This window comes from Bemisia tabaci, chromosome 1, assembly GCF_918797505.1.
Source record: "Bemisia tabaci chromosome 1, PGI_BMITA_v3".
Classification (NCBI taxonomy): Eukaryota; Metazoa; Arthropoda; class Insecta; order Hemiptera; family Aleyrodidae; genus Bemisia; species Bemisia tabaci.
In genome coordinates, this window is record NC_092793.1 from 12,701,479 (window position 1) to 12,725,964 (window position 24,486).

A 24,486-nucleotide genomic window follows, 5' to 3' on the forward strand; every position below is an offset into this window, starting at 1 on the left:
CTGCACGCTCCTAGATCACCTCTCGAAGTTGCAGGACCCCCCCCCCCCCCCCCAAGGCAATAATTCAAGCTCAACGTAGCCTTTGGCCTTCAGCCTTTGATTCTTACGGATGCAAATTCTCGTCCTCGCGTAACCGCACTGAGACCCCCCGAACGAGAATTCTCGTCTTGGAACATCAAAATTTTTCATTTTTGGTGTTATTTATTTATATCAAACTTTAACTTTTGGTGACTGATCTTCACCCTCACATACTGTTTGGTTGAGAAATAAGAGAATAAAGGTGAGAATCCTAAAAAAAGTCCATTTTTTATGATTTTCCATTCCCAACCTAAGATAGGAGAGCACGGCGTGAAAATCTAACTCGGAAGTGAAAGAGTTAAAATGGTTCGATTAGGCGGCGTTGATAGTAAAAACCGTGAGAAGTGCGTAAATTTGGCACGATTTCCTCCTCCATCCGTATTCCCGTGACCCGGAAAAAAGTGAGCACATCTCAATTGCAAGTTTCACCAGTCCGGGGCAACCTTGACTTTTTTTAGTCCTCTCATCGATTCCTCCGTCGATTGGTGAGCTTTACGACTTCGTCGAAGCTGTAAACGGCGCAATCATTCTCGCTGACCGGAAGAAGCAGTCACGCATTTGCTGTTTTTTCTTCATCGCATCTCACAAAATCGACCAAGAATCGGCGCAAGGTGAATCGAGTCAGTAGGAGAGGTCGGACAAAATTCGAAAACTTTAAAAGCTTATAACTCCGTTTATAAAAAACCTTGAGGTTCTAAAAGTGGTTGCATTGGTTTCCTCGTGAAATTTTCTTCTCGAAACTCCCCTTAAAATTTAAAATGTGACGAAATAAACATCAAAATTTGCTGTTTTAGTCCATAAATTTATGTCCGACCTCTCCCGTTGACTCGGTCCACTGTGCGGCGGGGAAAAAAAATCAACCCACAAGTCGTATTCCTTGCGCGCTTGATTCTAGGTACTAATGGCCAGATGTTGAATGGACCAATTGAATCAGCTCACTTGTTATGAGTATACTTTTGGGGGATGGGTTGCGAATTAAAATAATGGAGCTCTTGCATGCGTGAGGGATTTGCGATTTAAGTACTTTTGTTTTTGTGAGAATTACTCCGGTGTGTCCCTAGGAGTTAGTTCAGCACTGGCTCTCAAAACGGGTTATTTGCACTAATCCAAAGGTGTCCATTTAAGTTAAGTTGATGGTCGATCCCACCAACCTCATAGAGAAAAAAAAGGAGGTGTTTGCATTTCGGGCATCTTGGATGACGTAGGTCAGTACAACGAGTTTATCATCAATTTTCTTGGAATTAGTGTAATTTATGGAAAAAAGTCATTCTACAAAAAGTGCTTCCCATTATAACATGAGTTGATTTAAGCAAAAGAATCGGATATCATGGTCCGTTTTTCATACTTCGAATTCCGGATTTCGCTGGCCAGGTTGTACCGACCTACGTCACAGGGTAAACAAACCTCAAGATGCAAACACCTCCTTTTTTTTCCTCTATGCATCAACCTTACATTGAGGAACCATTTTTTTTGCAGAAGACCAGTAGTTTATACGTAGACAAATTGCTGTCAAGAAAGAGCCAAGAGCAGTTGCAAGGAGTAGAATGAAATTCATGGTACAATTCAACCTGAAACGCCCCGAGGGTGTAGGTAAAGCGTAATAATGTGCAGTATAATGTCATTTATGGAGCGGTGAAAATTAAATTGAGTTTGCTCCTCAATGAAGGCAGGATGCACTCAGGAAAGTGGGTAAGCACTTGATCGAATGATGTGCAGTTCACGTGTAATTTCGCCCACAGACTGACATCTTCATATTGATGGTATACTCGGGCGGAATATCGTCCGTTTTCAGTATTCCTAACTGAAGCTCATACATTTTACACATACTCTTGGGAAATTTTTCGGTTGTAGTCTGTGTTGGGCTTTAAAATTTTGTAGAATTTTGTGAAAGTTGTTGTATTACGTAGGTGGTGGAGAAGCGATCAGCAATATATTGAAAATTTTCAGTCTAAATTTACTTTAATATATTTTCAGATTTGCATTTATACCATTCAGCATTTCCTAAGATACAATATAAACATCCACAATGGTTTTTGGTGTAAAAAAAAGAGAAAAAAAGAAAAAAACGGATTTTCTCCAATCACTAGAAAAAATACTTATCAATAAGGTATCAATACATGGATGTCAGTTGATCGAAGGTTATTGCTTTATCATTAGCTTAACATGTATATGGTTTTTTGTTCTTAAAAATAGAGGAGAAATAACGCCTTTTTCTAAAAATTTGTAAGAATCACTAGAATCGATTGAACAGAAGCTGAGATATCTTTTTGGGCAACATCCGCCATTTTTGATTTCCGAATTTTGTAAATTCGTATCCTCCGTTAAAAATACCTCTTGATACCAAAAACAAAAATCGAGCGGACAGGAGCCGAGATTGCACTTACCTATCAAACCCGCAAAGTGACAAAAATTCACGGAGAACTTCGAGGGGGAAAAAAATGTGATGAGTCTCTCTGTAAAAATAATACAGGAAAAGTAATGCTGGGACGTTGGAACAAATTTTGTCTTCGCTATGATTGAATAATATGCTCGAATTTTATTACTCTGATCGGTCACGAAGCTCGAGAACCGATCGCATCAGCGTCAGGTTGGGTCAAGTTAGGTCACGCAACTAAACCAACTTAACGACAAAGCGGGAAGTATCGCTCAAATTGAAGGCGCCCTAATCCTGAATCTGTACCGATATTTCTATAACTCTGATCAATAGAACCTCCCAGGCTCTTTCTCTCTGCCAGTACACTACAGTTAGCCATGCTGCGAGAAACCCAATTTTTGATCATTTGATGTTGCCAAATTTTTGTGAAACGTGTGTAATTTTATAAACAATTTTATCATCAATTATATAGCATACCTACATAATTTTGGGGGAAGTACGCGACATTTTTCCTGAATGTAAATATTACATATTTCCCTTGAAATTAATCCTCTTATTTTTGAAACTGGAACTGTTAGTTAAATTTTAAATACATTTTAAGTCAAGTACTCTTTCATTTCAATGACTATGGAATCCCAACAATGATCAGTCTGGGTAAACTCACATCCCGCAATAAACGCTAAAATCTCCGCAATTGACACGCTTTAAAAGTTTATCAAGTAATGATCCATTCGATGAACGCCCCAAAAAATATGAATCCCGTGAAAATAACTCCCGGTAGAGAGGCGCAATTTTTTCCCCTGGCTCAACATCGCAAATTATAGCCGGACAACCCGCAACTTCGACAGGCATCGGCCGTTTGAAAAGATAAATCGTCTAATTCTTCCCTGCCAAAACCCTCCCTCCCCTCAGTGCCGATCTTCCCGGCAAAATAACTCGGCTCGGCTACACATTATGCATTATCCACGAATATCTTGGCAACAGTGCAGGATATTCAAACACGTTCCATGATAGATTAGTTGTTTGCAAGTCTGCCCCCTCCAACTTTATAAAAAAATAAAAATTGTATCAGGAGTATACCCATGGCTGTCTCCGTTGCGAGTTTATAAAAAGGATCATCGGATCCCTTTAATGCGCGTGTTTGGCCCATGGTGTCTAAAAAAATGCACGCGTATGGTATCTATGCAGATATTGTCTGTAGAATGCTGGATGAGGAGGTGTAGGCAGGATCCAGAAGAAATTAAATTCATGTGTAATATCTGTAAGATATCTGTATGATCTGTTGGATTGGGTACCACCTGGGAAGAGGCGACGGGGACGTCCCGTAAAGGGTTGGCGGCAGGGCGTTGACGAAGAGATGTTGCGACCCGAGAACAAATACAGACCGTCCATTTATATCGCAGCGCCAGAAGGAAACTTTCCTTTTCGGGTTTAGTAAAATTGGACCACCAGGCAAGGTACGAATTTCATCATTCTGATACATGCTTCTCAACTAAAATTTCACGTAGAATACGACGGGCACAACGACAATAACCAAAATCAACTCCTTCCAAAGATATTTAATGATTCTTGATGCGTGAATTCAAACCACCCGCTCATGAAAACTCAATGCTCTACGTGATTTACATCGCGCGCTAAACGTTATCATGACAGTCTCTGCGATATGAAAATCTGACAACCTCAATCTTGACGCTTTAGCTCAGCTGTAGCAAATTGCTTATAGTTTGAACAACACATACGGTGGGATATGAACATTGCTCGATTGCGAAGCTTGCTGAAACCGTCGTAGTGCGCGATTTGACTCACGTAGACCTTTGAGTTTCTAATGAGCAGGCTGTTCGAATTCCTCGTAACCAATGTGAAATTAGAACGTTACGGTTTCAATAATATTCATTCCGCGAATCGTGTTCTTTGTGAAAGTGGTTAAACCATTCATAAGTAGTTACTGATTGAATAATACATATCATTGAAAAGCTTGTTTTTGGTCATTTCCTTATGTGTTCCGAGTAAGAGACTTTTCACGTCTGCGTGCGACTTATTTTCGGACAATTGGAAGAAAATCATTTGTGAAGTGACAACTTGAATGCAGAAAAGCCATTCATCAAACACCGTAGGTCGTGCGCCATGCGCGCTGCGGACGGCGCAGGGCGGCTCGTGTAATTCTCCCATGTGCCCCGTCAATGAGCGAGGAGGGCATCTCTGATTGTGAGTCTGAGAGGTTGTCGGAATGCAAATGTTGTATGTGTGAGGAATTTGTGATTTGACTGTTGATTGTTAAGTCAAAGTTCGCGAGAAACACGATGGTGCCACTGGTTTTCTCTGAAATCAACTCCCAAGCTCAAAAAAAGCTTTCAAGTGAAAGCTTTCAAGCTTTCGTGGGAATTTTAGTGATTTTTCTTCTTATGAGAAGATTAGTGTATGCAAATTTCAAGCCGGTCAGAAATACGCTTCGAACCCGATGAACTATATTGATCAGAATTAATAAGCGGTCTTGTCTTTGCACGCAAGTTGATCTTCATTTTGGTTAGTGTTTATGTATCAATTCTACTCGTATGCCCTTTGCACACGTTGCAAGTTTAAGTTGAAAGTGGGGGTCATCTATGGAACGCCGTTTGTGTCCAAACAACCGGTGATGATACACGCGGTGATACATTACATGGTGATGATAACATGGTATGGTAATGACTAAGAAACAAATAACGAAAAGTTACACCATAATCTGGCAATTTGGTGTCTTGAGCATGGCGGATTGGAATTTTTAAAACAGATTGTCTTCGATCTACGTATTCAAACCACAAATTTCAACCTGCCATAACCCCGGTTTGGTTAACCCTTAGACATTCGAGACTTACTTATACTCCAAGTTCCAATTCAGGTCATATTGAGCAGCATTTAAACACATTGATTTGGATGGTTTTTCGTCCACATCTCTCCTCTCTCCTGCTGTGTTGCTCAAGCAGTCCTTGAAGCACCACAAATAGGACCAACAGAGCCATCACAACATGGAAATAGAGCAGGGGAAAGGACACGTGATGATGACGGCGCAGAGCAACAACTATTCACACACACTTGCAACTGGTGCAAAGGGCAGTATTAATAACACGAAAAATGCGTCACTCAAACTATTTGAACATAGGTACCGGTGATGGCGCTGCATACCCGAGCAAATGAAGGAACTGTGGGAAAGTGCGGTGATCCTCAACGAAGCGGTCAAATTCAGAATGCTCACAGAGTGAGAGTATGTGTGTTCCTTTTTTATTGATCGCAGAAAATAGGCTGCTACGGTACTCTGGTGGCCGTAAGTAAGTAAATGATCGAGACGGTGACCTAACACATCCGTCGAATTCCTTCTCCGGTGAAATTTTAAATAACAGACTTTAACCTCAGAAACACGATCTGCACTTAAAGTGCCTTGATTTTTTGTGATACTCTACGCATTGTCACAGAGCTAGTTGCCAGTCCGATCCAATCCCACCTAGAGTCAAGGATTTCACTACCACCAGTGTGCCTACAACTACCATATTTATACGAAGGAATACGTGTCTATACATATTAATCAAGGCAAATAAATCAGAACTAGTCGGCTGGGTTCATGTCTTTATCAGGTGAATACGTTAACTTGTTTTGCTTACTTTTATTCTTCGGTCCTGATTTTTTGTATTTATAAGATGACGATGATCATTTCGGACCTTTTTAGTCCATCCTCAGGTCACACTTGGCACTCACGAACTCGCGAACTTGTCGAAACATAAAAATAACAATTACATAGTGATAAGCGCTCGCTGATAACGCAATAACACATACTTTTATTTAATTTTTATTTTTATGTTTCGACAAGTTCGCGAGTTCGCGATTGCCAAGTGTGACCTGAGGATGGACCAAAAAGGTCCGAAATGATCATCGTCATCTTATAAATACAAAAAATCAGGACCGAAGAATAAAAAGTAAGCAAAACAAGTTAAATCGGAACTACATTTTATTGCCAAATTTGGCTGGCTAAACTGTTTATAACATGGTAATTGATTAAAAGAAACCCTAGAAAACATGAATCCCTGGATCATATGATGGTCGACAGTCACATGGTAACTCTATGTCCGCTCCGCCCTACCCTTCGATCCACTGTGCAGCGTGCTGCCAGCTCGCCGACGCGCACTGACGCCTGCAAACCTAAGGGGATACTTCAGGCATTGCGCAATGCGTGAAATAGCCCATTAGGTTTGCAGGCGTTAGTGCGCGTTTGGCGCTGGCAGCACGCCGCGCCGCGGCTCTCCCGGCAGGCGGGTGGTGACCGATTTTTTGCGGGGAGAGCTCCGTGGTGGAGAAACTCGTGTATCCTCTAATTTTTTTTTTTTTTTTTTTTTTTTTTTTTTTTTTTTTTTTTTTTTTTTTTTTTAAATTTTTGACTTTTAAAATTACACACTGGCCGTATGAAGTGATCAGTGAACTCTCAACGCTAGATGAAATGTAATAATGAAAGGCGGGTCACGTACATGACAAGTTAATATGCAGACGATTTAGGCATACTTGCATTTTGGGTTCGAACACACTCTGGTCTGGATAGGGATCTTTGTTCCGGCTACTGAAACTAGAGCGGCGGCAGCTAGACTGCCATGCAAAGGATAAACGACGTATGAAAATTTGAAAGTTGCTTAATTTTCCCTAATAAAATACATAATTTAAAAAAAAAGGAACGAAGAAGAAGAAAAAGTGAATTCTTAAACGAGATTTGCACGTTAATTGGATTTTATTGAGAAGAATATTCCCTGAGAAATTCAAAGAAAACATTTCTCTAACTTTGCTGCAAATTCTTATTTTACCAGAGGAAATTTGACAACATTCACATGTTTTTACGGCGGCTTTTCTCAGCAAGCAACCGGCAGGTCTTGAATGTAGAACCAGCGGTCCCTGGGTCTGGAAAAGACGGCCAGCATGTCTATACACCCTGTGATCACTGTTTCAAACCTGGAGCATTTTTTCAGTCACCTGAAAATTTTGGAAATTTGCTCACACTAGGCAACATTGCCGCAGATTATCTGAAATCAGAGCCGCTCTGATCCCGAGGCAGCGGAAAACTCCTCTCTCTCATTTTCATAAATTTTCTCGCACAATTTACCACCCTCCTCTCATCCGCCCCTGCGTCCCATTCTTCACCGTGGGATTTTCTCATTTTATTTTTTATCATTTTATGGCCAATTCAACTTACTGGCGTGAGATTGCCAACCGAGTTAATAAAATTCACAGGATTCCCTGTTCCGGCCTCGATTGAAATTCAATAATCACTGGAAGTTCATAAAGAATGGATCTTCTCTAAACGAAATCTTATTCCAAATACAATGATATGTGCGTTCGTTGCATTTATCGCGAGCTTTTAAAAATCTAAAAGAATTGCCGGGGAGTTCAATTTGACTGCTTTCGTAAGAATGAGATGTGGTATTCGAGATCACAAACCTGTTATTGTGTATCTGGTACATTCGGTTGCTTTATTAGAATCTTTGAATGAACCAATGAACATGATACTATCTTTTATGCTTAAAATTGTGTTCTTTTTACGGTGTAAAATATTATGAGTGCTGGAAGTATCACGGACACATTATTGTAAAAAAGTATCCTAGATAAATCCTTGTTTTTTTAAATTACCAGAGTTAAATATCGGCCACCAAAATGTTTATACTGATAGAACCCTCCGATGGAATCCACGTTAATTATTCAAATTATTATACTTTGGGCAACAATTTTTTTCAAGGGAAGCAAGACGGTTAGGGAAATTAGACAGACAATTCTCTCGTGTATCCCAAAGAATAATGGAAATTCATTTTGCAATGAGGAACCACATTCTCTAACTCATTTATGTAAATACCTACCTAAATAGAGGAGCTCAATGTACATAATTATTTTTTGCTGAAATGAGCCAAAAAGTGTGGTTTCTAATAAATTGACGAAATGTCTAGTCGAACACTAATATCTCATTCAGCAAATTCCTCAATTATGAAAATTTATTTTAATAATTTTTCAGCCTAATATTTATTGCTTAAAAACGTATCTAGAGTTTAACTCTGATATTTGCTACTCGGAGCGCAAAGTCGACGCAAGCAGTCGTTTGGTTCCTCTCAACGATCATAGCCCGAAACTTCCACATGAGCTGTTTAGCTGAGCCGGATGCCAGCAACTCTGTCAGGGTAAAAGCATCAAACCTTGCGTTTCTCAAATAATAGTGGCCCTGGAACGCAATAAATTAATTTAATACAAAACAATTCAATCCCGTCAATTACATCCATTCATATACTATTTAAAACATACCTCTCATCGTTATGAGAATGTTACTGAATCAAGAGAGTGGTAAGAAGAAAATATTCCACCCCCCTACTAGTAAATTCCGTCAATCAAAGGCTCAAAGGTTCCAGTTCCGACTTACAACATCATGCGGAAACTCGATTGCGTGCAGATCAATTGTCAAAAAAATTTACGAAAGGCAAAAGTTGTAAAATCTGAGCCTGTAAATTCCCCCGAAGACTTTCGAAACAAAAGACCCACAAATTGTTAAACAGCTCTCACGGACATTAGCTGAATGAACGTCAGTAGTCTTACTGGCAATAGTCGTTAGATCGTTTTTTATGGAAATCATAAAAAGTTTCTCATTCGAATTCATAAAGTAAGCAATTCTTAAAGATCTTGAAAGGAACCTTTGTACGAGAAAAATCTTGGGGAAGAGGGCTTTAGTCAAGCCCACTGGCCTCTTGGCGGCAGGTGGAAACTTCTACTTTCGGGGATTCAGCACTTTCTCGTGGACAATGGACCACTAGATAAGGTACGAATTTCAGCATTCTGATACATGTTTCTTAACCAAAATTTTACGTAAAACACGATGCACACAACGAAAATTACCGAAATTAACTCCTTACGAAGATATTTAATGATTCTTAATGCGTGAATTTAAACCACCCGCTCATGAAAACACAATGCTCTACGTGATTCACATCGCGCGCTAAACGTTATCATGACAGTCTCTGCGATATAAAAATCTGGCAACCTTAATCTTGACGCTTTGGCTCAGTTATAGCAAATTGCTAATAGTTTGGACAACACATGATGGGAAATGAACATTGCTCGATTGAGAAGCTTGCTGAAACCGTTGTAGTGGGCGATTTGACTCACGTAGAGTTTTGAGTTTCTCATGAGCGGGCAGTTCAAATTCCTCGTAACCAATGTGAAATAAAAACGTTAATATCTTCGTTAGGAGTTGGTTTCTGTAATTTTCGTTTTGTGAATCGTTTTCCACGTGAAATTCTGGTTAAGAAGCATGTATCAGATCGCTTAAATTCGTACCTTGTCTAGTGGTCCATTATAAGGGAGCAACAGTCACATTGGAAAAAAACACATTTGATGTAGATTCTATAGACTCTTAAAAACATCGACAAGAAAAAAATACTCTTGATTCAATCGGATTTTTGCTTAAATCAAGAAGCAGCTTCTTAATTTGAGCGGATTTCCTTTTGATTTAAGCAAACCTCCGATTGAATCACGAGTATTTTTTCTTGTCAATGTTTTCAAGAGTCTGGACTCTAGATCCAATGTTTTTTTTTTCCAGTGCATCACTCTGTTTTCGGCTATTTCTTCTACCTACTAGGTGGATGATGAGCTTCAGGTGACGTCGTGAGCCAGGTGGTCAGAAATCATTATTTTTTCCAATTCAACCACTTTCGGTTTGTTTGCAAAACGAAACTCTCAACATGTCAAACATCAACCTAGTAGAAGTCAACAGTTGAATGTTGGAGCTCCGAAAGTAAAAGATTCCATCATTGCTGTGATACCAATGGAAGGTGCTCCAAGATTGGATTTGGTACTCCAATGGTCAGGCCTCTAAGATTTGACGAACATAAATTTTATGTGAACAGTCAGATGTTAAGATGAGCTGCTTTGACGGAACGGTGAAGAAATGTTTAACCATGTAGTGGGAAGATTAAGAGGAGAACGAAGAAAAAACAGCCAGTGAGATAAAATTAGACTTATTTCTGCCAAACAGAACTAAGTGCATTATGACGTGAGCCCTGTTATTCTTACGGATCTCAGGGCTCTTGGCTTAATGCCCATAGTTCCGTTTGGCAGAAATACGACCAATTCGAGATCCGAGCACAGGAAATAACTTCTTAATAAATATGTTCGGATTATTCAAAGATCATTTTATGGACAAGGTTAGAGCAGAAATCACTCCTCCTATGATATCCCTGACGAGAGCTTACCTTTTTGAAAGGGCAGGTAAGAGGCGGGGTATGGAGTTCCAGGTAGCCTTTCAAAAAAGGAACGAGCCTTATCACCGTGCACAAACTTTCCCATTTCCAAGTGTTGTAATACTCGCAGGTCTCTACGTTTTTGTCTCTGCATTTGTGAATTCGGAAAAGTGCCTAGAACGAAAGCATTCCCATTATTTAAGGTTTCGTGTCGTGCACGACTATATCGCACAAAGCAGTGAATCACTTTTTATCGCTTCTTTACGCTGCTCTTATTTTTATGTATTTGTATAATATCGTCGTATATCATATTTTCACATCATTATATTTCCTTAAAGGCGCAAAATTAGCCCTATGCATGGTTAAATATCATCGTTTTTTCTGTGCTCCCCCCCCCCCTTTTTTTATTGTGAAAATTTTGACAAAGCGGCTTCGTCGCCGCTGACGTCACTGGTGCTTAATAATTATTATTCCCATTCATTCTTACGGGGTTTGACTAACGAGCACACACCTTCTTCACCACCTGTCTCTCGTACCGTTTGACAGAAATACGTCCATTTTTTACTCTGAAAGGATTTTTTGGACCTAAATAACTTGACTATCAGGTGAAAAGACAGACGTTTCATGTGGGTAGAGTGCCTGTCTCTGAACTAGTGAATCTTGCCTGAAAATAGAACAGGGCCAGCACCTAATATATCTGCCACATTAAATCTATGTAAGAAGAAATTGTCAGGTATTCATAATCGGCATGAGATAATACAGTGTATGTACAGATACACCCATCTTCCAAATTCTTTGTAAAGACATTAATAGCCTAGGATGCTGCCAGCCCATAAATAAAATAACTAACCAACTAACTATTCGTAGTTATAAAATCCAACGTAAATCTTACCGTTATCGGCTCACTCGTGTCCTTTGAGACGACCTCCTCTCCGTTGATGAATGACGTGCTTCCGTTTCTCAGGAACGACCACCCTAAATACATTATTGGATAAACTTGGTTCTCGCAGTTTTCAAAGTACTCAACGCTGAGTGCTTTCCGATTCTGTAACCAACAATTTATAATCTCAGATCCGAATGTGTTTTAAATGCTTTAAGCATATCAACTGATGATGTCGGAATATGCTGTTTGAAGGTTTTCCAAAGTTTATAAAGTCCGAAATTTTAATAACTGAGTTGTGAAAGCCATGTCTCGCAGTTTTTAGACCGGCTTGTAAAAGTTGGTAAGGTTTAAGAGGGTTTGTACGTTGCTTTTAAAAGTACCGTGGTTATATACCGTGTATCGGAACCATTGTCCGCGCAGAACGATAGTAATTCCACACAATTAATTTATCAAAGCCGAATTTTTGATTTCTGTTGCAAGAACCACTAACCTAAGAATATAAATAATACAGAGGCTGTCCCAAAATTATTGTCTGTAGATCCGGTTTTAGACGAAGTGATAATGACCAAAGGACTATGAGCAGCCCATGGTATGTATAACTAACACAATGGAAACCATGCAACTATTGAAACGCAGTTTCAATATGATATGTGGACTTCAATCTCTCACAAACCAATTTGATTTTCTATGCCTAACACGGTTTTACCAAACCAGACCGGTTAACAGTCATCATGGGACAGCCTATATACATTCAAACGCGTTCAGCCTATCATACTATATCGGAATGCGCAACCGTGATATTTCCGCAAATATAGAGCGACGGACTGGAAAATTTAGTGAAGTTATTTTTGAATTAAAAATGAAGCTCAAATGTTTAAACGCGAAAGACTGCGAACTCCATTTGCAAATCCATGATACCACTATTCGCGCGTCAGAACAGTCATTTTGCCTAACCGGCGAATTGAAGGCGAAAATAGCGATTCCACTTTCTCGTGCAAATAAAGTTTAAATATTTTCAGAATTCGTGTAATTTATTTCCCACTTTAATTTATTTCAAATGTTATAGTATTGTTTGGCTAATTGTCTGCAAAATCCAAAGTAAATTCTTACAGCTGGTCAAGGAAATAACGGCCAGCCAGTCAATAAAAGCTTGCGTCTAATATTTTTTCGCGCGTTTCCTGGTTAAACTTCCTTAATAAATAAATGGCACTCACGCTCCATAACGGCGACTGCAACTTGAGCGTCCTTCAAATTGAAGAAATAAAAAACGTATTGATAGCATCGTTATTTTTTTAATTTTGCTCAACATAAGTTTCAATAACTATGATTGATCGAATTTCGAAGTCACATTGACATTAATTGCAGATTATTCCACGTGGTGTAAACAGAATAAACGTAACGCAGTCATTTAGTTTTTTCACCATCGTCTACTAACCTACTAAAAAATTTGAGGGTCATGCTTCTGGATCTATCCTTCTTTTATTACAGTTGTATACATCGCAAAAATCCTACTGAGTAAAACGAAATCTACATCGATTTTGTAAATTAATTCTGACAATATAGCTTAAAACTGAAACGCTGCGGAGCCTTTAATTATTGATAAAGAAATGAAATCATTCATCTTAACATCTTACCCGGAATTTTGGAGTTCTTGCTGAAGAAACGAGATGCAACAAAGACGTGCAGAAAATTGCGAACGTCAAAAAAATCATGCCAATGCCAAATAAACATACCGCCGTGACAGATGATGGACCAGAAAAATCAGGCGGCACTCGGCTGCGTATATTCAGCACCTAATTAGTGAGTACCAGCACTTGATTAATTACCTGATAATGCCAGCGACGGCATCATTATCATCATTAATTATGGCCTGTATGAATATTCTACGGGCAACTTACTGCTAACCTGACAAATCTCGGACGAAAAATTATCGACTTTTTTAAGAAAAATTCTTATTTGTTTCAAAAACATTGTTGTCCTAGCCACTGTCAAAAAAAAGTTTGTATTGACACACACATTCTATGGCCAGTTTTTAAAACGCATGATTCCAAGTGGAATGATTTAAAATTACATGTTATTATTTCATTTCAGAATCTACGACTAAACTTAAAATATGATAATTTAAAAGCAAAACATTAATATCAAGTTTAATTACAGGTTATATTCTGAAATCTAATTTATGTATATGTCGCAGGCAAATAGCAAAATCAGGCATTTTGTCAAATGCCTAGGCAATAGTCAGATATTCTAACTTAGATTAAAATTCTGATTCTTGTCCTAATTTCAGACAAAATAATTCATTGCTCCTCAAAGAAAAAAATTCTCAGTAAAAATTTGCACACATAATAGTATTTTAAACAATTGTTAGCTCCTGAAGAGACACTGATCTTGACATTTTCAGCAGGTCGTAAAATACAGAAGTTTTGGAATTTCAACATTTGAAAATATGAGAGGCAATTGAAGAGGAAGAGACCAAAAGAGTTCGTAGGTTTGATGAGTTATTTTTCCAAAAATAGTGAAAAATCGTGAGCTCTTCGCCATAAATTCATGAAATTTTGTGGACCGTCAAAATTTGACCATCAGCCTAGGCATTTGACAAAATGCCTGATTTCACTATTTGCCTGCGACATATATACATGTAACTGTCTACATTCGGCAAAGTGACTACTGGCAAGGCATGAATGATCTTTCTTCATTTGAAACTATGGTAAAGAATCGATTATCAAGGTGTTTCTGATATCTGTTCCTGATAACTGATACCCTGTTTATCGATCCTTTTCCGTTGGTTCAAATGACACATCAAAGCATACGCGCCGCGTCACTGATTCGGTATAGGAAAAAAGCTAGTAATCCTCGACGATGAGAAAAACTGTGAAAGGGTAATAAGCATTTAAGCAGTGGCGAGGAGCGTTAATCTACTATCCATATTATCCCATTTGAAGCTGTGGTAAAGAATCGATTATTATGGTGTTTGTTGCAAACGCCCGAATACTCGATCTTTTTCCATGGGTTTGAACGGCATATCAATCGATACATCGCAAATCACGCCACGCCACTGGTAAAAGGACCTTCCCAGAAAGGAGTTAAAATATAAGTGAAGGGGTACCTCATCAAATAAAATCTGCTTTTCTAATTGTTTGCGTATGACTCGATGATGTATTTCCTCGCGAGTTTTTTGTTCTGAAGTTGACGACTTGAATAGAGAAATCCAAGCAGCAGACAATTTGGTCCTTTTCATATATCTCCATCCGAAATTTCCACATAGCTCGATTGTTGTTACCGACTGTCTGCAAAAACTGCAGGAGAGAGAATGTATCGAACTTGGCATTCCTCACGTAATAATGTCCCTGTGTAAAAAATGGCATGCATCAGAAAGTTGATAGGATTCCTGTAAGAGGGGATTGTGTAAAATTTAAACAACAATTTTTCCCCCTTTAAATCAACTCTCAAGTTCATAAAAAATGTCTGCAAGCAGTCGATGCTGCGATGTCCGTACAATGTATGCGAATTGAACTTTTCCTTATTCGTTCAATTCTATTTTGAATGATACCGCTAAATACACAAACGCGTAGCCACTGAGAAAAAGCTATGGCTTATAAACCAATTAGTGGCTCATATGGAACACCACTATAGTAGTAAAGGCAACTTATAATAATAGCACATATACCTTAGTGATGGTACGTATACCTTAGTATGGTACGAGATACCTTAGTATGGTTTACAGATCGAGAATTATTACTGGGGGTTGGGCCGTGTAGCGGCCAGGGGGCAGCCCTTAGTTTTACTCTATCACGTAACGATTTCCTGGAAAATCGAAACATCCCGAGACAACAGGATTTTTCGTGAGCAATTTGATGCTTTGGAAACTCCTAATGTGTTGGAGAAAAACAGTTGTACATAATTTTGGGATTCAGCGCTAAAAATCCGTGAAGGGACAACTGGATCTGATATTCCTACCATTACCCCAAAATATAAGTTTTGTATACCCATGCAACTGGAAAACCTCAGCTTTTACAGATAGTGTGAGTTTAATGACGGCGTCGTTCAACCACAACTGTGTAAATTTTACAGATAGTTCCATTTGCCCTAACAAAGAAAAAACATGGTAAAATGATTCAAAAAAATGGAGCCACAAGCCAAAATAAATTAAACAAATAATTTGTTTAATTTATTTTTGGCTGGTACAAATAACTTGTTTAATTTATTTTTGGCTTGTAGCTCGATTTTTTTCATCATTTTACCATGTTTTATGCAGCTCAGCCAGACAAATTTGGCATTAAAATGTACAATGAAAAAATGTGGTGTGTGAGACACGCTAAAGTATGGAACGGCAAGCATCATCTCCAGATGTCAAAGGATCAGCAGCCAATTATTTGGTGTGTCAGCCAACAGTCGCGTCCGAATTTTCTGTGAGCTGTTTAGCCGACGAACCATCATATTCAAGTGCCAGCTTACGTCACAGTCATACACTCTTCCAACTCCAATCACCCTCAAGTGCCACTTGAGGTGAGAAAAGTCACGCGAATTCGGTGCGGGGTAATCTTACGTCTATCCGTATATCTTGTCAGATTTCTGACGTTAAGTGTGACAACACGGGGAAATGATATGCGAGGCTCCCTTTCGTGACGTTGTGTCAATAACGTAGACTCATGATCCTACTAGAGTCCCTTTATACTGAGAGTTAAGACAGCCTCCCCCCCCCCCCCCCTCATGGAGTCACAAACGGGAATGAAGATTACACAAATTGAAAGTTTTTCATAATCTTTGATCGGCTCATTCTCAAATTCCTTTCTTTGTTCCTTCTCTTATTCCATTTGTTCCTTGCCAAACCCGTGATTCCCCGGTCCATTCCAGATTATAATTTTTGCAATTGGTGAAAATGTAATCTTCATTCCCGTTCGTGACACTATGGACACCTAAAATAAGGGAACCAATCAGAAATGGATTCCTATTGTTTTAACTCTCAGTATAAAGGGACTCATGATTCGATCGTCAAGTCCTAGTCCTGCCGTCGCAAGTTGCGAAACGTAGCGCTTCATTCGACTAAAAAAATTATTCTCTAAACTCAAGTTGTACGCAAGTTGAGCTTTTTTTCACAGCAGGTTTGAGCCCAGTGACGTGGCATGTTTTACGATTTATCGATTGATCTGCCTTTAAACCTATGCATGAGGATCGATAAATAGAGTGTTCGAAACGAGCGCCTTAATAATCGATTCTTTTTCACAGCTTCAAACGGAGAAATATCGATGATCGATCATTCTCGCCTTGCTACTGCTCAAGCCAGCCTCCTTTAATGTCTCAACGGTGCAAACCATCAATCGGCGATCAAATAACAAACTCAACATTCATGCCTCAACTTGCTACCTACCGCAAATATACGAGACAATTCGATCCCCTAACTACTCGTACTTGTTTAGTTTTGCGTTTGGGTGCAGAAATAGATTAAATACATCATAACAGCAGAATAAGTACTGGTGGAACACTAACTTTCCTGAATGGGCACGAAAGAGGTGGAGTGTGAAGGTTACGGGTCGTAGAAATGAATGGCAGCACTTTCATCATAGTGCAAAGATTGTCCCATCTCCATGTGTTGTAGTATTCACAGGTATCAGGATTCGCTTTGTCGTTGCATTTCTCAATCCGATAGAAAATCTGCAAGCGCATTAATGTTCCTGTTAAGATTTTTTGAAAACTTCACTTATTTCAATTGAACCTGTTAAACTTTTCGATGGCTCAATTCAAACCTTGGAAAACGTTTCTGTCATATGAGCCTGAAAGTATGATGTTCTATATTGGCCGCATTATACAGTTCCTGTAAATATCTTTTCGATTCTAGGGACCGCAGCCTCAGTTCATGCATCTAAGGTTTCAAATCAAACCAAACTCAAAAAACTTGGTCACATAAACTGAGGCTATGGTTTTTAGGATCTACAGTACGGTTACATACACCGAATAGCATACAGCTAATATAGGAACTTAAATTACGGTTTATAGGAACTTTACTTTAATTCACAGTTCATAACCATAACCGAACTGTTTTTTCAGTATAAAGTTGTCGCCAAAATCTAGAAGCAAGCTGCACGACCCCCCGAAAAATACACTGAAAAAAAATATGGTAGATTTCATCAAACTCTGACACAGTGTTACGAGAATGGTAATAAACACCAGACTCTATGGTAGCATTTACCATTATGGTAAGTATAAGCAACGTTCTTGTGAATACTACCATAATTCTGGTTATTTTCACTAAATGGTATCACTTTGTAAAAAACAAGTAGACTTATAGTAGATGTCACCATTCTTTTTTTTTCGATGTATCATTCGTAAAATGAAAAATCAGGCATCATGGAAAATTAGTATCAAATTGGCCTACCATTGTGCCTTAAAACTTGTCACAGAAACAAGTCAGATACTAATTGATTGTAAGTGAGAGAAAGGGTTCTAGAAGCGAATTCTGGCAAAATAATTATAGTTCATAAAACTGTCAGTCCTTAACCACAAGCTTTTTCAACGCATCTCATTATCAGTTTCTCGTAATAGCCCAAAGCCATGTACTTACCGTCAACGGCTCATCTATGTTCCTTGTGATAATCTCTTCCCCGTTAATGATGATTGTCGTCCTGTTCCGGATGAAGGACCATTTAACAAACTTGAAGGGATACTCTTCACCAACGCAATTGTCAAAATGCAACACGCTGAGCACTTTCCTGTTCTGAGAACACGAGTAAAACCACTAATTTCATATTCTTCGACTGCGCATATGACAATCGTTTGATAATTTAAGGCCTTAGAGGACAAGGCGCATAAGTGCAGTTTTTGAAACAATTTCTGTATTGATGATTTCAAGTAAAATTAGTCTCAATGCATATTCTGTGAAAAGTTCGCTCCCAAATTCCAATTTCTAAGCATCAAAAAGTCAGTTTGAACTTTCTCTCCGCCATAGAGATCCATGTAATTCCGAAACTTCACACATATATTTCTCAAAGTTGCAAAAACTGCACTTACGCGCCTTGTCCTCCGAGCCCCTCAGACGGTAGGGTCAATCTTGCACTATTCTACCATCCTGTCACTTAAAATTCAATATCCATTTGCTTACAAATCAAACTCTGTAATATAAATTCATAAGAGTAACGCGTAACGCATAACGCATAACGCCTGAGACGCGTAACGATCAGAGAAAAGCCCCCTAGTATTTTTTGAAGTTGTGAGATTGTTATACGTACAGTGGCTCAGTAAAGTCGTTAACATTCTCAACACCCTGGTCACGCAAACCCTAAAAACGAAAAACAATGTTGTAAGGTACAGACTCGATTTTTGCATCGCAACCGTTAACATATTATGAACGTCTTACCTGAAAAAGAGGGTTTCCTGCGGAGAAGACCAACTCCCAGAACACGGTATTGATGATGAGAATGATTGAAAGCGTCAGTTTACTTCCAGGGAGCACCATCCCAGCAGACAGAGTGCCCATCCAGTGCGGCGATTGACTCGATATCAGGTGTCGCCCCTGGTAAGCTGCTAAGCCTGGCCGTTGACAAATTAATCACCCTGTTATTAGCAGGTGTGATCTGTGTGCAAGCATCGAGATCAGTGATAGTGATCAACCACAAATTTTGCCCGCGGCAGCTGCTTTGTTTTTTTTTTTGTTTCTTTTCCGACTCCGCGGTTTATGTCCGTCGACGGCCATGAATAGCAAATCGGGTGACAGCTTAAGCGGTCTTAATACCGTTAAGTTTGACGCAAGGACTGTTTGAAGTTTCCATGATCGCTTGCATCAAGTAAATGCTAAAATACCTATATGCAGGGTTGCCACAGTCAGGGAATACTGGAAAAACCGGAAAATGTCAGGAAAAATGACGAAAGAGTCACGGAATAATTTTTAATTTACCTTTATTATCTTTCTGGAGTGGATTTGATGCATAGAATAACAAATTTTGCCAGGATTTAATTGTAAATTATGTTTTTTTGGCCGTATGACATATCATTAATTGAGAGGTAATTTTACTTAGAAGTAAAACATGAGGATGTTCATACGTCGTTTTTCCATAACGATTATACTTCTGTGGTTTATATTCTAGAATCTTATTCGCATGTCGACAATCCGAAATCCAAGGTTCACGCATCCGATAAGCTGATTTTTTTCTTTCAAGAGAATCCGCTGTTTCCACAATACTTGATTCGACGCGCCACCCCAAAATGGCGCCACTAGACCAGGATCGATCCTTGCATCTTTGATCACGTAACGACCCTGAGAAAATAATTTTTGCCTTCTTAAACCTTTGGGAAATGAAAATCTTGATACCTCGCATTTTGAAGGCGTAAAATTCCGAGTATTCTGTTAAATTTGAAAGAGTGACTGGATAGAAATGACCAAAATCAGCCTAATGCACGCAAGAGATACAGCCGCTTTTTCACGTTTTTTTCTCTAGAGATGCACGCTGTTTTTTTACCGCGTATGCGGAAAATTTTTCTTGGTGGCCGGCAGTCAGGTTTGCCGGGGAGGACCCTAACCTAAATAAACAAACAATATCGCGAATTTTTACAAACTCTCCTCGCGTAAGATTTTAATTGATCAGAAGCTTTTATTTTTGCAAAATAAAGAAAGAAAAAGGAAACAAACGCTTGAAAACTATTGAAACCATACAACAGAAAAAGTCGGTGAAATCGTTACTTAGTTCATTCGGTTCAGTTTTTTTACTCCTCTGCCTGTGCAACCCAGGTCGGCGGTGACTGAGAAAAACTGCCCGCAGACGCGGGAAACTTGAAAAAGCGTGTTACTAACGCAGATTGCGCGATAAGGAATGGAGATCAGACTTTTTTAACGGGCTCAGCGTGATTTTCGTGTAAAACCCGTCAAGAGTATAATTATTATTTGACTGTTTCTGTTGCGTGCAACAAACCCATTTTAAGTTTAATCTCTAGTATCTGAAAATTTCACAGAGAACATAGTCATACATTCCTCAAAAAGAAACGTTTCACAAAAGAAAATCTGGCAACATGAGGATGTTTATACGTCGTTTTTCTTTAGGGATTATACTGCTGTGGTTCATATTCTAGGATCTGATTCGCACGTCGGCAATCCGAAATCCAAGGTTCAGGCATCCGACAAGCTGATTCTTTTCTTTCAAAGGATCCGCTGTTTCCACAGTACTTGACTCGACACGCCATGACCCAAAAAACGGGCCACCAGACCAGGATCGATCCTTGCATTGTTGACCATGTAACGACCCTGAGAAAATAATTTTTGTATTCTTAAACTTTAGAAAAAAGCTTAACGTGACTTTTACAAATAAGACGCGACAAACTTTGCGCTCAAGCTATTCAAAGTTTTGGTAAATATTTGTACCGACCGATCCTATAACATAACACACATTTTCTCTTAAATTGTTTGCTTAAGTAATGTGTGAAAATTAAAAATATCTGTTTCTTCTATCTGTGAAATACATGTATTACAGTTTCTGTGAGATGACAATCTTGATCCTCCGGATCTCAATTTGTGTAACATTGCGTATTTTCTGTTAAATTTGAAGAAGAACTGGTGTGGCCAAAATCGGTCTAATTGCACGATGGTTACCTAAATTTTTTCTTGTGTTTTATTTCATTTATTCATTTATATTATTTTATTTTTTTATTCTTTACGAGAAAAGCACAGAAATTGTAGTCACCGTGAGATTTTGAGAACATATTTTATACTAGCGAAGCAAATTTAAGAAAAAGTTCAGACTTATATGCTGCTCTGTTTTCTCGTAAAAAAAATAATACATAAGAGAAAATTGACTAACAAGTGAAATGCAGCCGGGCTGACTGTGGTTAAATCTGTCCGATTTATCATGACTGTTACGTAATATTTCTATTGATTTTCTTCTTTTTTTGTGCCTGTAAGAACATTCTCTGACAATTTCGAATTAAAATACCCAGTGACACTGTGTTGGAACATGTGGATAAGAAGCGGAAATTATTAATTGCCGCAATCGTGCAGTAAATTTTCAAAATTTTACCAGTGATGAACCACTTTTCCAAAAATCGATTAAAATGGGCCTCCTGAAACTCAGTGGTGCATTTTCCATAGAACCTCAAATCCGCATAACTAAAACAAAATAGAGGTGGCACTCATGATTGAGCATAGGATCGAAACTTCAATTTTCATTTTCTTGGGCGTGAATGAATACGATAATCGATATTTTTCCATTTGAAGCAATGGTATAGAATCGATTATTAAGACGCTCGTTTCAAACACCCTGCCACTGAGAAAAAGCTATGGCTTATAAATCAGTTAGTGTATCAAATGGAGCACCATTAATAGTTGTTTATAAACTAATGATTATCGGTCTGTGAACCATGCTGCGGTAGCTCGTACCATGGTATGGTATATATACCATAACTAAGGTGGACTATTATTATATGCTACCTTCACTACTATTTGTGGTGTTCCTTATGAACCACCAATTGGTTTACAAGCCATAGATTTTTCTTCGTGTGTTTATCGATCTTTTTCCACAGGTTCAAATTTCAGATTAATCGATTTATTGCAGAACATATCACGCATTATCCGTAAGCTTGCTCCTGAAAAACAATGGGGTGCTCGCACCTTTTTGAAAGGGCAGGTCAAGGGTGGCGAGTGAGCTTCCAGGAAAGCGGGGAAAAATGGCATCAGTCTCAAAGCGCAAAAATCGTCGAATTTCCACGTGGTGTAATATTCGCACGTGTCCGGATTCGATTTATCTGAACACTTTTCGATCACGAATTGAACCTACAACAGATATTCACAAACAATCTACGTCTAGTTAATTTAAATGAAGACGAAGCGAACGCAATCGAACAGAAAGTCTACTGAGAGCTGGATTAATTGGACGTATTTCTATCAAACAGAACTATGTGCATTAAGGCATGAGCCCTGAGATCCATAATACTACTTGCATAACAGGGCTCACGTCATAATGCACATAGTTCCGTTTGACAGAAATACGTCCAATTTTGACTCTTTTTGCGAATATTTTAGTTTGCACTTTGCATGAATCGTTTCATCAATTTTACCCAGCCATTCTTCAAAATTATTATTTCTCCTCCCTTTTCCACAATTTCTTTCAAATCTAATGCCGTACCATCGTTTCTAATTTCACCAAACATGATGCGGCCGCCGCCGCGGCGGCCGCGGTCGGCGCGGGTCGCTTATGAGCGCCTGCAAGAGTGCACGAATACTTCACGCATTGCGCCAAACAATGCGGTCGCTGGTCGGCGCGATAGGCATATCGACTGTGTAAGTTGGCAATCACATATCTCGGTTTTGCGACCGTCGCAGACTTCCTGTCATACTTCATTTTTTAGACGGAAAACTACTCAACGGAAATTCTGTAAAACTGCCGTGGTTTTTCTTCTCCGTACGAAGAAAATTCTGCAAAAACTTCAAAAAATTATGTCAATTTGTTCTCCCTTAAAAAGCAACATATAGGCGGAGATTTTCAGACACCGCAAACGAGATATAATATGATTGCGGACTTACGCCGTCGATATATATTCGAGTGCAATTCTTCAGGATTGGCAAAATATATAGGTATAACTTCAGGAAAAAAAAATACGTTTCTCAAATTACGACGTTGCAAATCTTCGCTCAAATTGTATTTCATCCTTACTTTTCCTTAAAATTTTCTGTGAATTTTCTCAAAGTATATTTGCAAATTATTTCACGGAGGTATTTTGATTAGTAATTTTTTGAAAAAATTAAAACATGATTAAAGATTCTCAAACGTCGTAATGGAGGTTTGTATTTTTTAACTTCAGCTATCGATGTACTAAATAAAAATGCATGCGCAATAGGAGGTGGTCTCTTGACTAAAGCCGCTGGAAAATCCTAACAGTGAGCATGCATAAACCATTCAAGACTTCATCCAAGACCTACGGCAGTTAAGGGTTCTTAACTCCATCCTGCTCTCCCCTCTACTCTCAACCTCAGGTCGATAGCATTCTATGCGGTGCAGACATGTGCCCCTAGAAGCATTTTTCATCGAAAAAATTGCGATTCTTTGAAGTTAAGTTGCGATTTTTTACGATATTTTTTCGATAAAATCGCTAGGTTCGGAACATCTGAGCAATTATATCCCCGATCTTGTCGCAAAATTATCTCTATATAATGACGATTGATAATAAAGAAATTGTATCTATATTTATCACAATTTTTGGTTTGATAATATTGCGATAAATTGACGTCGATAAAATCGCGATTCTTTACGATACTAAATGGCACAGTTCAGAAAGCATAGACTCAGACTAATTTATGGCATTTCTGAGATTAAAATGAGTTGTAAGTTCTTGACTGGTTGAATTGTGGGGTTCTGACCGAAACTGGATAATTTATACTGAAGTCCTTGCTGATGATTTCCTCGCCGTTGATTATCGTGAACGAGCCATTCCGAGAAAATTTGAAGTAAGGGCTGAATGCATAGATTTTTTGCTCGCAATTTTCAAAATAATCCACCACAATATTTTTCCTTAGCTGCAACAGAATGGAAATCAAGCTGGTGAAACTCATGTATAATGATGTCTGAACTTCCAGAAGTGACAATTCATAACGTGAAATTTTACATAAAATTTGATACAGATATGCTTTCCCCAATAAATTTGTAGATAATAAGCTCTCAGATAACAAGTTATTGACTTATTTGACTATTTTTTTTTTAAACTAGGTGGACGCACTGGAGCGTTTGGAATTCGAAGTGCGAAGGGTGCATCGTCTGAGTACCCGATTGTAATCTAACTGCAATCGGTGTGTAGAATGGAATTAGTTTTCAATCTTGGTAAATTCTAAGTTTTAAACACAAAAACGACGTCATAATAGTCTAAAATAGCTGACAGCTGAACGAATATGCGAAAAAGAACCATGCGAAAGTAAATTAAATCAAAAGGAACTACGAACATAGGTTTTGCGTGTT

The 24,486-nt window shown here is 38.7% G+C and overlaps 2 protein-coding genes across 5 annotated transcripts in view; one reads left to right on the plus strand and one right to left on the minus strand.

Moving 5' to 3' along the window:
* The window catches only part of Elk (Eag-like K[+] channel), a 390,053-nt gene that overhangs the window by 326,384 nt on the left and 39,183 nt on the right, over positions 1-24,486 (plus strand). The window lies entirely within an intron of this gene.
* On the minus strand, positions 8,428-19,178 carry LOC109038822 (uncharacterized). Of its 2 annotated transcripts, XM_072296346.1 has the most exons (6): positions 17,048-17,186; positions 14,667-14,856; positions 13,195-13,353; positions 11,570-11,722; positions 10,690-10,851; positions 8,428-8,669 (listed from the first exon to the last, which is right to left on the minus strand). In XM_072296346.1, exons 2-6 carry the CDS (start codon positions 14,796-14,798, stop codon positions 8,493-8,495), a joined length of 783 nt encoding a protein of 260 aa, XP_072152447.1. In that variant the 5' UTR covers positions 14,799-14,856; positions 17,048-17,186; the 3' UTR covers positions 8,428-8,492. The 2 variants fall into 2 exon arrangements, with proteins under 2 accessions (XP_072152447.1, XP_018909573.2); XM_019054028.2 differs by lacking the exons at positions 8,428-8,669; positions 10,690-10,851; positions 11,570-11,722 and adding exons at positions 18,120-18,272; positions 18,912-19,178 and having other exon boundaries at positions 13,217-13,353; positions 14,667-14,907; positions 17,048-17,212.

Bases quoted from the DNA above. Each gene is read 5' to 3' on its own strand.
- LOC109038822 (XM_072296346.1), bottom strand. From the start codon at position 14,798: ATGAAAAGGACCAAATTGTCTGCTGCTTGGATTTCTCTATTCAAGTCG. The intron at 13,354-14,666 runs GTACCCCTTCAC...CTCACTAATTAG, and splicing joins AGCAGATTTTATTTGATGAG to GTGCTGAATATACGCAGCCG. The intron at 10,852-11,569 runs GTAAGATTTACG...CTTTCGTTCTAG, and splicing joins ACACGAGTGAGCCGATAACG to GCACTTTTCCGAATTCACAA.